At 35.6% G+C, this 14380-nt stretch overlaps 1 protein-coding gene across 3 annotated transcripts in view; it reads left to right on the forward strand.

Annotated features, from left to right (window-relative positions):
* LOC107742742 (coiled-coil domain-containing protein 92-like) overlaps positions 1-14380 on the forward strand; it is a 23032-nt gene that overhangs the window by 1357 nt on the left and 7295 nt on the right. Inside the window, exons 1-2 of one of the 3 annotated variants that reach the window (XM_016555772.1) lie at positions 2191-2451; positions 12489-12705. In XM_016555772.1, coding sequence (XP_016411258.1) covers positions 12570-12705 — 136 coding nt within the window. In that variant the 5' untranslated portion in view covers positions 2191-2451; positions 12489-12569. Of the gene's footprint in view, positions 1-2190; positions 2452-4113; positions 4182-12488; positions 12706-14380 lie in introns of those variants that run through there. The other 2 variants (XM_016555774.1, XM_016555773.1) reach the window with 2 other exon arrangements.

Consider the following 14380-nt stretch of genomic DNA (forward strand, 5'->3'; position numbering starts at 1 on the left):
CAGGTGTGTTGAGGCAAGTTGGAGCTAAACTCTGCAGGACACCGGCCCACCAGGACCGAGTTTGGGCACACCTGCACTAGACCCTCTGCTTTGCAGCACAGTTAATGATATGCTAAGGATAGGATCCCTTGAACAGATTGGTTATTGAGTTTTGTGACGTAGCAAAAAAAATAGCCTGTTTCAAACCGCGTTTCTGTGACTGCCTTTGGCAAACTACAGTTTTAAGAAGAAAATACTCAGCAATGGTGTTGATAAATAAATTGGCACATGGTTTATCTAAAAGCATATTAAAAACACCACATAGACAAATAAACAACATAAAAAACTTGATTTTCACCACAGGGGGACTTTAAATACGGTAATAATTATATGTAATTATAATGCATTTTCATAAATTAACTAGTGATATGTTACTAATGATATAGGCCTAAGCATAAATAATGTTTTGAATTACTTATGACAGATATTATAAACTGTTTAATTTGCCATCTTTTTTGTGTTATGTCTTCTAAAAATGACTAGAAGTCTAACAGTCGATCTGGTGTCTTTTTTCACCCTTTGTCAACTGTGTGAAATTTCAAGGACAATTTTTTGCTTTTTTTTTCATTTCTAACGGAGAACATTAGCTATAAAGATATCATAAATATAATTAGGCTACATTTGGTAGATGCTTTTGTCCAAATATTGCAATTCATTTTATTAGTTCAAAAAGAAATTGAAATAAATAAATAAAAACATCACACTGACTGTCAACCCTCTTGTTAAAAAAGATTGTCTTCCTGTCTTTTTCTTTTTGAAAATTTGATTTGCTCAATACCTAAAAGGGCTGCCTGGAACTGAAATAGAGAATTTGGGTTTTTAACCACTCCACTTTGTCTGATGAATATTAAACTTTTCTAATAACAGAAATAACATAAATAATAATATACATTTTTTCATTCTCAAATCACATGTTCATGTGGGATACAGTTGATCTATTGAGGACTATATTAACTTTAATTTTCATAGTCATACATAACATACCTGTCAACCCTCCCGTTTTTCCCGGGGTTCTCCCGTATTTTACCATTCTATCCCGCTATCATCTCGTTTAAATATTTTCCCGTATTTCTCCCGTATTTTTAATCTTTATATTAAAAAAGTGGGCGTATTTTTTAAGTTTGCTACATTCGCTTCCGGTAAAACGCCCGTAATTTGTATGGGCCAAACCTCATTATATGAATAATCACGACAACAAATTCCAAGGTTGTCCAGTTGCCAGATCTTGTATGAAACGCATCTTTCTCACACGATCAAAAACATTAAAATTTCAACCCATTTGTCTCCTCAACTTGGCAACCTAAAGCCCAGTGATGTTATTGATATGTGCGCAAGGAAACAATGATCACTGGTAGAAATGGGAGAAGATTCAGGTGGTGCTCCAGTGAAAAAAACTAAATATACATGTAAATAATAATAATAATCTATTAAAATAGATTTTAATAATGAGATATAGTTTACACTTCAAAAGGCTATTTAATTGATGAAATATGAGCGCTGCAAGTTTCAAAGTCAGGTGCTGCTCTGCTTTGTTTACTGCAGTTTCCGGGGAAACGGCTATATTCCTGATGAAAAGCGCCACCTGCTGGCAGAGAATGAATTTGCATTTTTCAATAAGCCCTTCTGCTCTTTGTTTAGACCAGTGATCCTCAAATCTGGCTCGCGAGATCCACTTTCCTGCAGAGTTTAGCTCTACCATAAGAGGATCACTGGTTTAGACCAAAGCCAAAAACGACCCTTATGTTTTTAAGCAGAAAACAGCAGTTGTAAATGTAATCTGGTGGATCGACAAGAAGATAATGAATTATAAAACTCTAAAGATATAGCCTACACTAAGATATATTTGTTACTAAATGAATATAATTGTTTGATAATAATTGTTTAAATTAATATAAAAATAATATAATATACTTTTGACTTCGCCCCCCCTCCCGTATTTTGGTACCCAAATGTTGACAGGTATGATACATAATGACATCTCGCAGACCTGTAAACCAAGCGCACGCTAAACGTCATCATGTTTCTATAGTGATGGCGCTTTGCGTCAAATAGCCTACATTTCGGTTGACACAATTAACTCTCCGTTGACTTTAACTCGCCAGCTATAACTACATCTATTAGACGGATAACTCGGCACTAACATTAAGACGAAAACAGAGTGACTTGTGTACGCGCGTTTCACCTGCACCAGAGGCACTCAGAAGTGCGCGCGCGTGTGTTTTCCTCAGTATCCCGGCATGCACCGCTTTATTTAGTGTTGTATCTCCGGGAGATGTCAGACACTGCCCTCTCTCTCTCTCTGCTCCAGCGAGGAGACATTACCCAGCATATCTCTCCTCTCAACAGCCTGCAAACAGCAGAACCGACCCCATCCTTACCATCAGACACACACTAATTTCAGCCCGTCTTCCGGTAGGTGTCGGCCGCTTCTTTGCGCTTCGCTCCCGGTGTAAAGCGCGCTCAGGGGCAGGGTCGCATCTCAGCTGCACCTGCTCCTGCTCGAGCCGCTGACTGAAACAAACAAGCGATGTTTTCAAAGAAAGCCTACTGCACTGTATGGTTTAGAAAACAATACTGCCTCGTATATTTTAAGTACACAGTTTAGTACTTGCATTGATGTAGGTTGTTATTGTTTACTGCTTGTTGCGTATTTTCGGACGGATGAGATCATTAGCCGGTGGCTGATTATTATGACAGTAACTAGAGACGATTGTGAAGATGGGTGCTATAAAGTGGCATATAGATGTCATTGAAAACATTTTTGACATTGACACATTCTGGTTGATTGTTTTGGATGTCACGAGAGTTGTGCAAAATGAATTTTAGATAATTTCTGTTTATTTATCATGCTTATAATATTAAATGTATAGAACATCAACTGCTTTTAAGTCATTATCGATTATTTTTGTGATTTTTTTTTTTGATGCGTTAATATTTATTTGTTTCAAATCAGTTATTTGAAAATCTATTCATTTGATCTGGCAGATGCATATGCAATATTGTTTAGGACACGTGCTGTCGTTTCTGGATTGTTCACAGGTTCTGAGTAAAAACGCAACACATTCTCTTGTGTCCCTAACCTTGTAAATGTCTTCTGGTGTAATTATATAAATTTTTGGAATGGTGGTTTGTTAATTGTTGCGCTGTCCGCAATGCAGGTGCCGCTGTTCTGACGATTTGTGCTACCCTGTCAGAATGTGCTACCTCCCATTAAAACAGATGGTAGCATAATTCGATAGCGAAAAGTGCTACCTATCAGATTTTGCTTCCAGCATGATATTAATAAGGTGTGAGGCTTTATTAACATGTACACCTACCCCAACCCTAAACCTACCCTTACAGTAGGATAAATACAGTGTTGGTAGCATAATCTGATAGGTAGCATTATTTGTCAGAACACCGTTTATGATCCTGCTCATCCCCAGCCATTCTCACGTGCATGTGTTGATGTGCACTGGCCAATCAGATGCTGCCATGAAAGTCCCACATGTTATTAATCACAATTTTTGTATGGTCTTCATTTATTTAATAAGTGGTTATTTAATAATAGAACCGAAAAGCAGTGACGTTTCTAATAATAACCGATAATCAGTTGCTATTAACCTGCTGCTGTTTTTGCGCCCTGCATAATATGTCATCATACTAGCTTACATCATGCAGGAGTATGTAATGGGTGTGACTACATACTGAAGCACTGGATATTGGATGTTTCATGTTTGTGTGTGTGTGTGTGACGTGACTATCAGTACTAGGATATAACAGTGTTTAGAGTCTCCTCTAAAGCTGCAGCTCATTGATTATTAATGCAAGAGAAGGAGAGAGAATTTGGAGGGCAAGAAAGAGAGCTGTTAAGGGAGAGTGTGAGGGATAGTATGGGGAAAAAACCACAGAGTTGAGTATTAATGTCAGGGGGATTCTTTTGTCTCATGTGGAGTGGGGCGGGGGAGGCCTCACCCTCTGACTGTATACCAGCATCAGTCAGATCAGAGCAAATGTCAGCATCAGTACTCTAAAATGTCTACCAGCCCATAAATGGCTCCTAAAGGAGGGGTGTGGGAGTGAGTCTTCACATATGCCTTGGAATATCACTTCTGAAGGATGGTCAATGCTCCCAGCGCCTGTGATTTAACGGTTAATTTACGGTAAGTAGATGGATGCGGGATACAGATGGTGATGGGGTACACTTTGTTTCTGATGCTCACTTGATGCCTCATCAGCCTATAAATAAGTGTGTTATGATTTGGTTATTATACTAGGGTTATCTTTTGAAATATTGTGTGAATTTACAGACTAGTGTGCGGTAAACGCCAAATAGGATGGCTGTGTGCTAAGATACCTACAAACGTATATGCCGGTATCAAATTCTCATGTTGCGATTAATTGCTAATGCTTTTATCACGGTATGCGGTATTATCACGATATTGAAATTTAGTTTTAAAAAAAGTGCTGTCATAATACAGTATAACAGGTTTAATTACTTTTTTCTTATAACAAATGGCTGTTTAAATCATTTGAATTATTATTATTATTATTATTATTATTGTGTCTGCAGTTTAGCGCCATCTGCTGTCAGAGAGTGAAAGTGCGCTTTCATCCAGAGTGTCATGTTCCGCCATGTGCTTCTCGTCCACGCTTGTTTACATCAGAGTGCGCACCATCTTTTCGCAGCATACAGCGTGTTGTGCATTTTGACCAGTTGATGGGAAAAGTATTCTTAAAATGCATTCAAAATTCTAAATAATTTGTAATATATAATTATCCACGGTATTTAGAAGTGCCCACGATAACAATATCGTGCATATTCTTTACCGTGATATATCGCATTACCGAATACCGGCACAAGTCTAGTACCTATACATGCAAATCGCCAACATTGATTTATTTATTTTTTATGTTTCACACAAATTATGAATACATGGGCTGATTATAGATTAATAAAGAGTTATTTTCATGCAGTTCATGCACTTTGCTGAGCACTTGATTCGTGTTTATTACGTTTGATTTTGTTAACACTATCAGTTAGGTTTAGGGGTAGAGTTTAGTGTAGGTGGTACTGAACATTATTTTCAAATGCTATCCACCTTATTCTTCAGCGTGGAAGTAAGCCTATGGGCAAGACTTCTGGTTCATTAGCCACGGTAGGGAAATAACGAGAAGAATAACAACGTGCAGTAAACGGTAAAACTGTTTGCACTACAAACTAGTGTGTTCATACAGTTGAGGTCAAAAGTTTACACCCCCCCCCCCTTTCAGAATCTGTAAAGAAAAAAATTTTTTTACACTCTTTTTTTTCTTCCCAAATTAAGAGGGATTATACAAAATGCATGTTATTGTTTATTTAGTACTGACCTGAATAAGATATTTCACATAAAAGATGTTTACAGATATTCCACAAGAGAAAATAATAGCCTAGTTGAATTTATAAAAATTCCCCTAATCCTTAATACTGTGTTCTTAACTGAATGATCCTCAGCTGTGTTTTTTATTTGGTGATAGTTGTTCATGAGTCCCTTGTTTGTCCGTCCACAAGAGAAAATAATAGCCTAGTTGAATTTATAAAAATTTATAAAAATTCCCTTAATCCTTAATACTGTGTTCTTAACTGAATGATCCTCAGCTGTGTTTTTTATTTGGTGATAGTTGTTCATGAGTCCCTTGTTTGTCCTGAATAGTTAAACTGCCTGCTGATCTTCAGAAAAATCGTTCAGGCCCCACAAATTCTTTGGTTTTCCAGCATTTTTGTGTATTTGAACCCTTTCCAACAATGACTATGATTTTGAGATACATCTTTTCACACTGAGGACAACTGAGGGACTCATATGCAACTATTACAGAAGGTTCAAACGCTCACTGATGCTCTAGAAGGAAAAACTGCATTAAGAGGCAGAACAGAATGGAGATGTGTACATTTTTCTTATTTTGCCTAAATATCATATTTTTTTCCATTTAGTACTGCCCTTCAGAGGCTACAGAAAATAGTTACATGTTTCCCAGAAGACAAAATAAGTTAAATTTACCCTGATTTTCAAAAAGTTTTCACCCTATGACTCTTAATGCATCGTTTTTTTCCTTCTCTTACGGGAAAAATAAGGTGGATATACCATCAACCTTTTTGCACAGCTTACCAGACATTTCATTTCCAAACTGGCGCAATACACACAACAATCAACGTAAAAAACATTGCCAGACACAGATACAGATTACAGATAACTGAACACTCTTTTAGTGCCACTCACTGGACATTTCACTTTGTAAAATCTTGCAAAACATGTAAGAAGCAATGTAATATCATTTCACAGAAATGTCGGCAAAGGCACATTTTCCCAATGAGCCTGGGTTGAACAAAAGTCCTTCTACATCTGGAATTCAAAGTCTAATTTAAAGCTGAAAATAAGCAGAATGTGAAAAACAAAAAACAAATAAAACAAAGAAACCTTCTAATGTAAAATAAATAACAAATATGTCAGGTGCTGCACTAATTCTAGGCCACTAATCAAAGAAATAAATTTGTGACGTTGATCATGTGTCTCGTTGTACAGATGATCTCACATGCTGGGGAACATGATCAGGTTTTACACAATCTTGTGGAGTTCATGCAGCTCAAGTGCTGTTGTTATTGACGCAAAACCAAATGTTAATACCTACAGTATGATGTTGTTATGATGTCATGGTGGCTGCTGGGAAGCTCTCTTGTTTCAGGAAGTGCACATGTGATTCACTATAGATGACATCACTCGCGGTTGTACCTTAATATTGGTATTGCTCATAGTAGGCATACAAACTCCTTATATGCCTCACTTTTCATTAGTCATAAATTATTCATAGTTTTTGCCTGCTCCACAGAGCCTCGTAGTCTCTCTCTTTCTGTCTTTAAGTAATGGAGGTCATCTGTCAGTGTCCTTTGTTATGTAGCTGCCGTCTTGAGCATAACTAAACACTTTTTAAAATCTTTTTAAGCACAGCAGGTTTGACCGTGGCAAAGTCATTCTCACTGTGTGAAAATCTGTGTGTGTTGTGCTGTGAAAGAGAGACAAGAGACGCTATTAATGACGCCCAACTGATGTTATAAGTAGACTGTGTTGGTGTCCACCTACAAAATGGTTGAAAAAAACGATTCAGGATGTGTGTATAAGCCATATGGAGTTTTACTGTGTTTGTGTCAGGGTTGTGTACTATGTGAATTTGCATTGAGGTAGCAAATGGGAATCGTAATTTGCATTTAAGGAAGTAGAATTAGTAGTCAGTTCAAAGAAATATATATCGGTTGTAGGTTTATTTCTTTTTTTTAAACATGAATTTCCCATAAATTTGATCATAACCAGAACATATGGGGAATCATTGTTTGAAATTAGGCTACACCTAGCCTATGTGACAGTTTTATTTAATTTATATTGTTCAAAAGTTTTATACACTGTTCAAAAGTTTGGGGTCATTTAGTTGTAGTTTTTTTTTTTTCCTGAAAGAAATTAATATTTTTATTCAGCAAGGATGTATTACATTCATAAGAATTGATGGTAAATACATTTCTGATGTTGCAAAAGATTTCTACTTTTAAAAAAAAAATGCTGTTCTTTTGGGGGGGAAACAATTATAGTTTCCACAAAAATATTAAGCATCATTGTTTTCAACATTTATAATAGTAAGAAATGCTTCTGAAGACTGGAGTAATGGTTACTGAAAATTCAGCTTTGCAATCACAGGAATAAATTACATTTTAAAATATATTAAAATCATATAATAATATTTTAAATTGTAATGTTTCACAATATTACTGTTTTTGCGCTCGTCAATTCACTGGTATTTGCGACATTATTTAACGCCCAAAAAACATGTCTTAAAGCAGGCGGCAATTTGTGCTGCTCTTGGTAGATTGCACTGGTCATTATGGAAATGAGATGTTGTGTCTGTGTTCTTTAATGTGTGCATTGTCAGTAAATCACCCGCAGAATTTTCCCTTTCCATCTGCACCTTCTGGCCCAAAATAGTAATAGCAATAGATAGCAATTAAAAAATAATATTAATAATTAAAAAAAATATTTTTCAGGTTCCTGAAATCACCAGCAGAATTTTCCCTTTCCATCTGCGCCTTCTGGCCCAAAATAGTAATAGCAATAGATAACAATTAAAAAATATTAATAATAATTTAAAAAATATATTTTTCAGGTTCCTGTTGGTTGTGGTTCACACTTATTAAATTCTCACCCTAAATTGAAAGTGAGTCTTTTCTAAATTCTGAATTTTGCCTAACCCTGTTTGTTGGTAGTGTGTTTCTTTGTTTATGTAAATCTTCACATTTGCATCTTTATTGCGCGATATACTGTATGAATGAGGAGAAATGGAGATAGCAAGAAAAAGAGAGAGGACACATGAGGAGGGACGACAGCAAGTGAATTAATAAAAGAGCCGGGTACAGTCTACCGACTGTCTTCTCTGTGCCGCACCCAGCGTGAGCACAGCCTGGCATTACTCATTCATGCTCATAGGCTTTTCATGAGTTCCACTGACTCGTAGTCTACCTCGAACATCTCTTACCCTCTTTTTAGCCACACTGTTCAAATATGTGTATATGTTTTGTTTTCAGAAACTCACAGTGTTTTTGTTTTCCCTTTCAGGCTTTAGAGCGAATCCAGTCTGCTGCTTTTCCCTTCCTTTTGTTGTGTCTGTCTTGTGGAGGGCTGTGGTTAGTCTGTCAGAGTGAGAGTGTGTTTAAGGCATCTGCTCCTGTCTTCTGATCAACCACACTACCATTTTTGGCTGCTCCTTTTTCTCATTTTCAACTTGATCTTATGAGAAAAACGTGACCATGCATGTTTTTGCAAGCCTGAAATAAGTTGCCGTATAAATCACTGCAGTGTCCAGATGAAATGTCCACCGAGTGTCACTAAAAGTGATTGATTTTCTCCTATAAAGTCTAAAAGTCTATATAGTGTTTTATCAATTTTTAACACAACCAATAGGAATGCATTTTTTCCTCATGCTTACCCTGGCAGAACCTGATTTTACCAAGTGCGACATGTTCCTGGATCAACATCTTTGTTGACCCTGGAACAACATTGTGATTAACCAATCAGATTTGAAGAACCAGTTTATAGTTTTTGTGAAGTTTAGGCTTACAATTAGTGTTCGGTGCTTGTACATCAGTGTCATTCATTTATCATTTCCTCTGATTTTACTGATTACGCATTAAGGTTAGGTTTAGGTGTAGGGCTATGGTCAAGACTAAATTTTTGGATTAAAATGTTGTTGTCAACAAAATATGTTGACCTAGGAACACATCTAACTCAGCAAAATCAGGATGTGCCTTACCCTGACCATAATTCCTAGATTTTAAATGTAATTTAAAAATGTAAATGTATTTTTTACATCTAAAATTCAAACTTTCACAATTCAAGACATTATTAATTGATAAAGTTGCAGCACTTCTACACCACTACTGCTTATTTCACTTGGAAACTGCAGCAGTTTGCTCCCGCAGTAACGTTTTTCACATTTTGTAGCATCACGTTTTTCTGCAGGAGAGCAGGTAGTTAATACAATATAATATAGTTCGCCATATAGCAGAATAAATGTGAAGTATGATTAGCAATGCAGACCTTCAACACACCCGTGAGGCATTCTCTTATCTCTTGTGTTTCTTCTTTTTCCTCTGTCTTTCTGAATGGCTGGATTTGTCAGTCTTATTGTTTATTTATTGCTGGATTTGTCAGTAAAACAATTGTTTTATTGTGTTGCATTATCATGATAGGAGGAAGTGCACTCAGAGAAGAGAGTCTGCCTAAGTTCTCTGTTAATAATTTAAACTACACTGGGCTTTATGAGGACCCTTTTACTAAATCAAAGCCTTTCTTAAGAAGTCATGATGGGGACACTTTCTTTTATCTTCTGGTAGAAGCAGAAAAAAAAATTAAACATGGTGTTAGATTAATACTTTAGCCCACAAGCAAGTATATTTGTAGCTGGAATATGATGTATTAGGCTGGGCCAAAGTGTTTTTAAAAGGGACATATCATGAGAAAAGGAATTTTCCTTGATTTTTGAAATAAGAGACAAGAGTTTGATGTACTTGATCTACTTTCAGAACTCAAAACTTGAAACTCAAAACTGCCCGTCTTAAAATATCCTTTATTTAAACTAAGGTACTCATCAAGATTGCATGACCAAAGGATTTGCATGAAAGTCTTAAAGTCACAGCAGCAAAAATGATTGAAAATAATCAAGGCATGTTTTTGATATACTTCAGCACAGTTTTTGTCTAAACGAGCACAAGGAAAATGCACTTTTAGTCTAGTCTCTTCAATTTATATGCACCATTATATAAAGTAACAGTATTTATGTAATGTACGCTACCATTCAAAATCTGGAATCGGTATAAGATTTATCTATTTAATAAAGACTCTTATGCTCACTGAGAATTTTTTTGCATTAGGTGTTGAAAACCGTTTTTGTGGAAACGGTGATACATTTTTCAGGATTCCTTGATGAAATAAAGTTCAAAATAACAGCACTTATTTGTAGATAAATGTTTTATAATACTGTAAAAGTCTTTGTCACTTTTGAATAAAAGTGTTAATTTCTTAAATGCATACTGTATATTTTATATTGATAATTATAAATTTTAATATACGAAAAATGCAATATAGAGATACCTGTGAACACGTTAGAGTGATGATTGAGGCAGAACTTGAATCAGAACTGAATTGATTCGTTAAAATGAATAATTTGAACCAACTTAATCAATCAAATACTGTTCTACTTTAAATGATGCTAGTAAAACATATTTCCATACTTGTGAGACAAGACGGAATCAAAGACTAATCACAGAAAATTAATGGCTAGATAAAAAGCAAACTATAATGGTTAGATAAAAAGCACACTATATCATTGATAATTAAAATATCGCTCAATTTCATTCACCAGCACAATCATTGCGATATACCATGAATATTCAATATATCACCCAGCCCTACTTAAATTTTAAGTGGATCAGAAAACATCAAGGGGAAAAAATGAAATAATGATATATGTATGATATGTCCTCTTTAAGAGCGCTTTGGGATGGGGGATGATCCCTAAGCAGTGCAGGGTCTGTGGAAACCAGCCCAGCGTTCACCCCCTTAAATCAATACTCCCACATACCGTATCTACAGACTCTCCCTGGCTTCTCTGCCTCATCTGAAACGCATTACGTAATGTCAAACCATTATGCTGTCATTAGATAAATATAGCTCTTTGTCCTCTCAGACAGAGGGACGTTGATTCGGGGAAGGGATAGTGATATCCAAAGTAAACATTTTAATTGCAGTAATGTGTTTGTGTTTGTGTAAGTACTGTATGACTGTCTCCTGACCTCACTATGTGGCTGTGACTCCATTGTAAACATCTCATGTGAGTGTAGTTTTATCCAGCACTGACTTCACATGCGCACTTTTATAGAAGCTTGTCCTGATTACACAAACACAGTCACATCTATATTTCGCTGCTGGTGAATTGTGACCTCACATGCCTGTAGGAAGAGTGATTTTGGTGTAATGTTGAATTACTTTAAAGATGTATTTTGTCATGTACTCTGGGAATTGCAGAGTAGCAGATATCCTGATGTTGATGTCTCAGAAGAGGTATAATTAAAGATGCTGTAAGTGACATTTTTTAATGGAATGACACTCAGAAAATGTCCCTATTACAGTACCTGTCAGATCTGAATTGGATGATGTCCTAAAATATCTTGAAATGATACACTTGTGTCTGTGGCAGCACTGAATCTGTAAACTGCAAAAATGTGACTACAGTCAAAATCTTTTTTAGATAAAAAGAAATTTGAGGTGCTTTTTGTGTCAAACGTTTTGTGTGTTTCATATAAGAATAATATTTTACTTCTGTTGTGCTTGATAACGATGGAATTTACTATAGACTGTATTAGTTTGTGGTTATTAGATCTTTTTTTCTTCTTATCAGTATTATTCATAACAGTTATATGTACACATACAATTTTCCATCATAATCCGTAATAATGTAGTAGCACTGCTTTGGAAAATCGCATATTTTATCTAAAAAATTAGTTTGTGGTGTTTTATTTTTAGCATTTTTAGTATATAAAATAAGAATATTATTATTTATTTTAAATTATTTAAATTATTTTAATATTTACTTGTTTAAAAAATAGTATAGAATTTTATAATCAGCCAGCTACACTAAAAACATATTTGATGCAGAAACAAATTTCATTCAGAAATTGCTAGTAAATGTCACAAACAGCAAGTAACACGTTAAATTAACCGAGAAATTTTGAAGTAGAAAGACTGAAATAGTAATTTCTTGTAAAACGTCCTCCAATAACCTTGGAGCTAGGTGTGTAATTGACTAATGTAACTTTTAGCTATAGTGAGTGATAACTGCCAGAAGGCTGAATATTCTATATATCTGACCAGTATTTTCTTTTCTTGTGTTTTCAGGTCTCCTGGGCTAGTGTGTGTGCAGGTGTGAGAGAGTGAGTTTATTTATACATGTGAGTGTGACCCTGTACCATCATCAACATGGCCTCGGTGAGTGTGACCTTGGAGAATCAACTGCACAGCGCACAGAAAAACCTGCTGTTCCTGCAACAAGACCATGCCAACACATTGAAAGGCCTACATGCTGAGATCCGCCGCCTACAACAGCACTGCACAGGTACACGCATACACACACATGCCAATACACTGGGCATCATGTAGTGACTGCCACGTACAGCAAAACTGCACTTAAGCAAGCATCCATAAACATACATTATTCATTTGTAAAATGTCTACAGTAAATGAAGCATAATAATCATGAAAAATGGAGTGTCTCATTTATTTAATGGCTCAAATTCTCATTATAATTACTTGCTTATGTAAATTATTTTTGCTGAGCAATGAAGAAAAATTATTGCCAGTTTTAGTGCATTTACTATTATTTTGTTTAGTTAATCTAGTATTGTTTTTATTTTATTTTTGTATTTTTGCCACTTTTCAGAGGATAATTAAAAATTGAGAGGACGGATAGGATTGGGATGTGACTCGAGCCGGATTTGAACTCACCCACACAAATGTGCTCTCATGAAATGTGCCAAATCCTATGCGTTACATGATGACTGTCAGTTTAATGATGTTGACATCTTGAGGTCACTTGTGGTGGCATCATATTAAATGTCTAGATCAAAAATGAACACAAATCTGTGGCACTTTGTCAGAGACACATACTGCACATAGAGCTCATGCAGTCCTGTCAACAGGTCACTTCTCTACACTGAGTAAAACGGTGCCACAGGGATTATTGTATAGGATTGTGAGAATAAAGTTAATCTCATTCTAGACAGCTCAATCCTCATCTAAATGCCGTTTCAAACTGAGCACGATGCGAAAAAGCAAGGCGAATCGACGACGAACGGTGCTTTCACACCGAGCGCGAAACATTTGATCGCCTTCTGCTAATTCACACCTGCATGCTAGGTGGTGCCGGCCAACAATGCATTTTCCCTTAGATATGTATCTCGTATATGGATTTTGTGGACATTGTCCGCTGCTCAGTATACAGCATTAAATTAAGATAAATAAAGTTTGGTTCTGCACCAGAAACACAAACTATCTATAATGCTTACAAGAAATCTAAATAGAAGTACAATTAGCATCAAGCCACATTAGAAAATGTAATGTTATTATTAATGTTTTTGCTTAAAACCCACTTTAAACCATCATCGAGTGCTTGTAATAACTTCCGATTGTGATCTATATTTGATTCTATAGTTGATTGTGATCTATAGTTGATTTCCTTTATTGTTATAAAAAAATACCATGAGCTGCATACAAAACACATGCAGAAAATATATCATCATAATCATATGTCTATTTGCTTTCATATTTCATGTTTCACTCGATTTTTTTTTAATACGGAAGATCTAGACCAGTATTTCCAAACCTTTTTTTAGTCGCGGCACCCTTTGGAAATTTTAACAAACTTGTGGCACCCTACAAAATTTATTTTGTCACAATATTAGAATTTCTAACTTCGATGTGATAATTTGAAAAGTATCGATATTCGGTACAACAGGGAAGAACTGCAGAATATAATGTCATACAGATATTTTTAATATTATAAAAAAAAATTTGTCCATCAATGGTGGCAATCAGTAGGCTAATTTCTAATGAAGAGACCAATTTATATGACAGATTTTAATGTAGGCTTTTATTCATATGTAAACATTGTGAGATAGCTAGTTATAATGGTAATTAAATAATGTTTACATATGTATAAAAGCCTACATTAAAATCTGTCATATAAATTGGTCTCTTCATTAGAAATTAGCCTACTGATTGCCACCATTGAT

This window comes from Sinocyclocheilus rhinocerous, unplaced genomic scaffold (assembly GCF_001515625.1).
Source record: "Sinocyclocheilus rhinocerous isolate Xijiao unplaced genomic scaffold, SAMN03320098_v1.1 scaffold2212, whole genome shotgun sequence".
NCBI classification, from domain to species: domain Eukaryota; kingdom Metazoa; phylum Chordata; class Actinopteri; order Cypriniformes; family Cyprinidae; genus Sinocyclocheilus; species Sinocyclocheilus rhinocerous.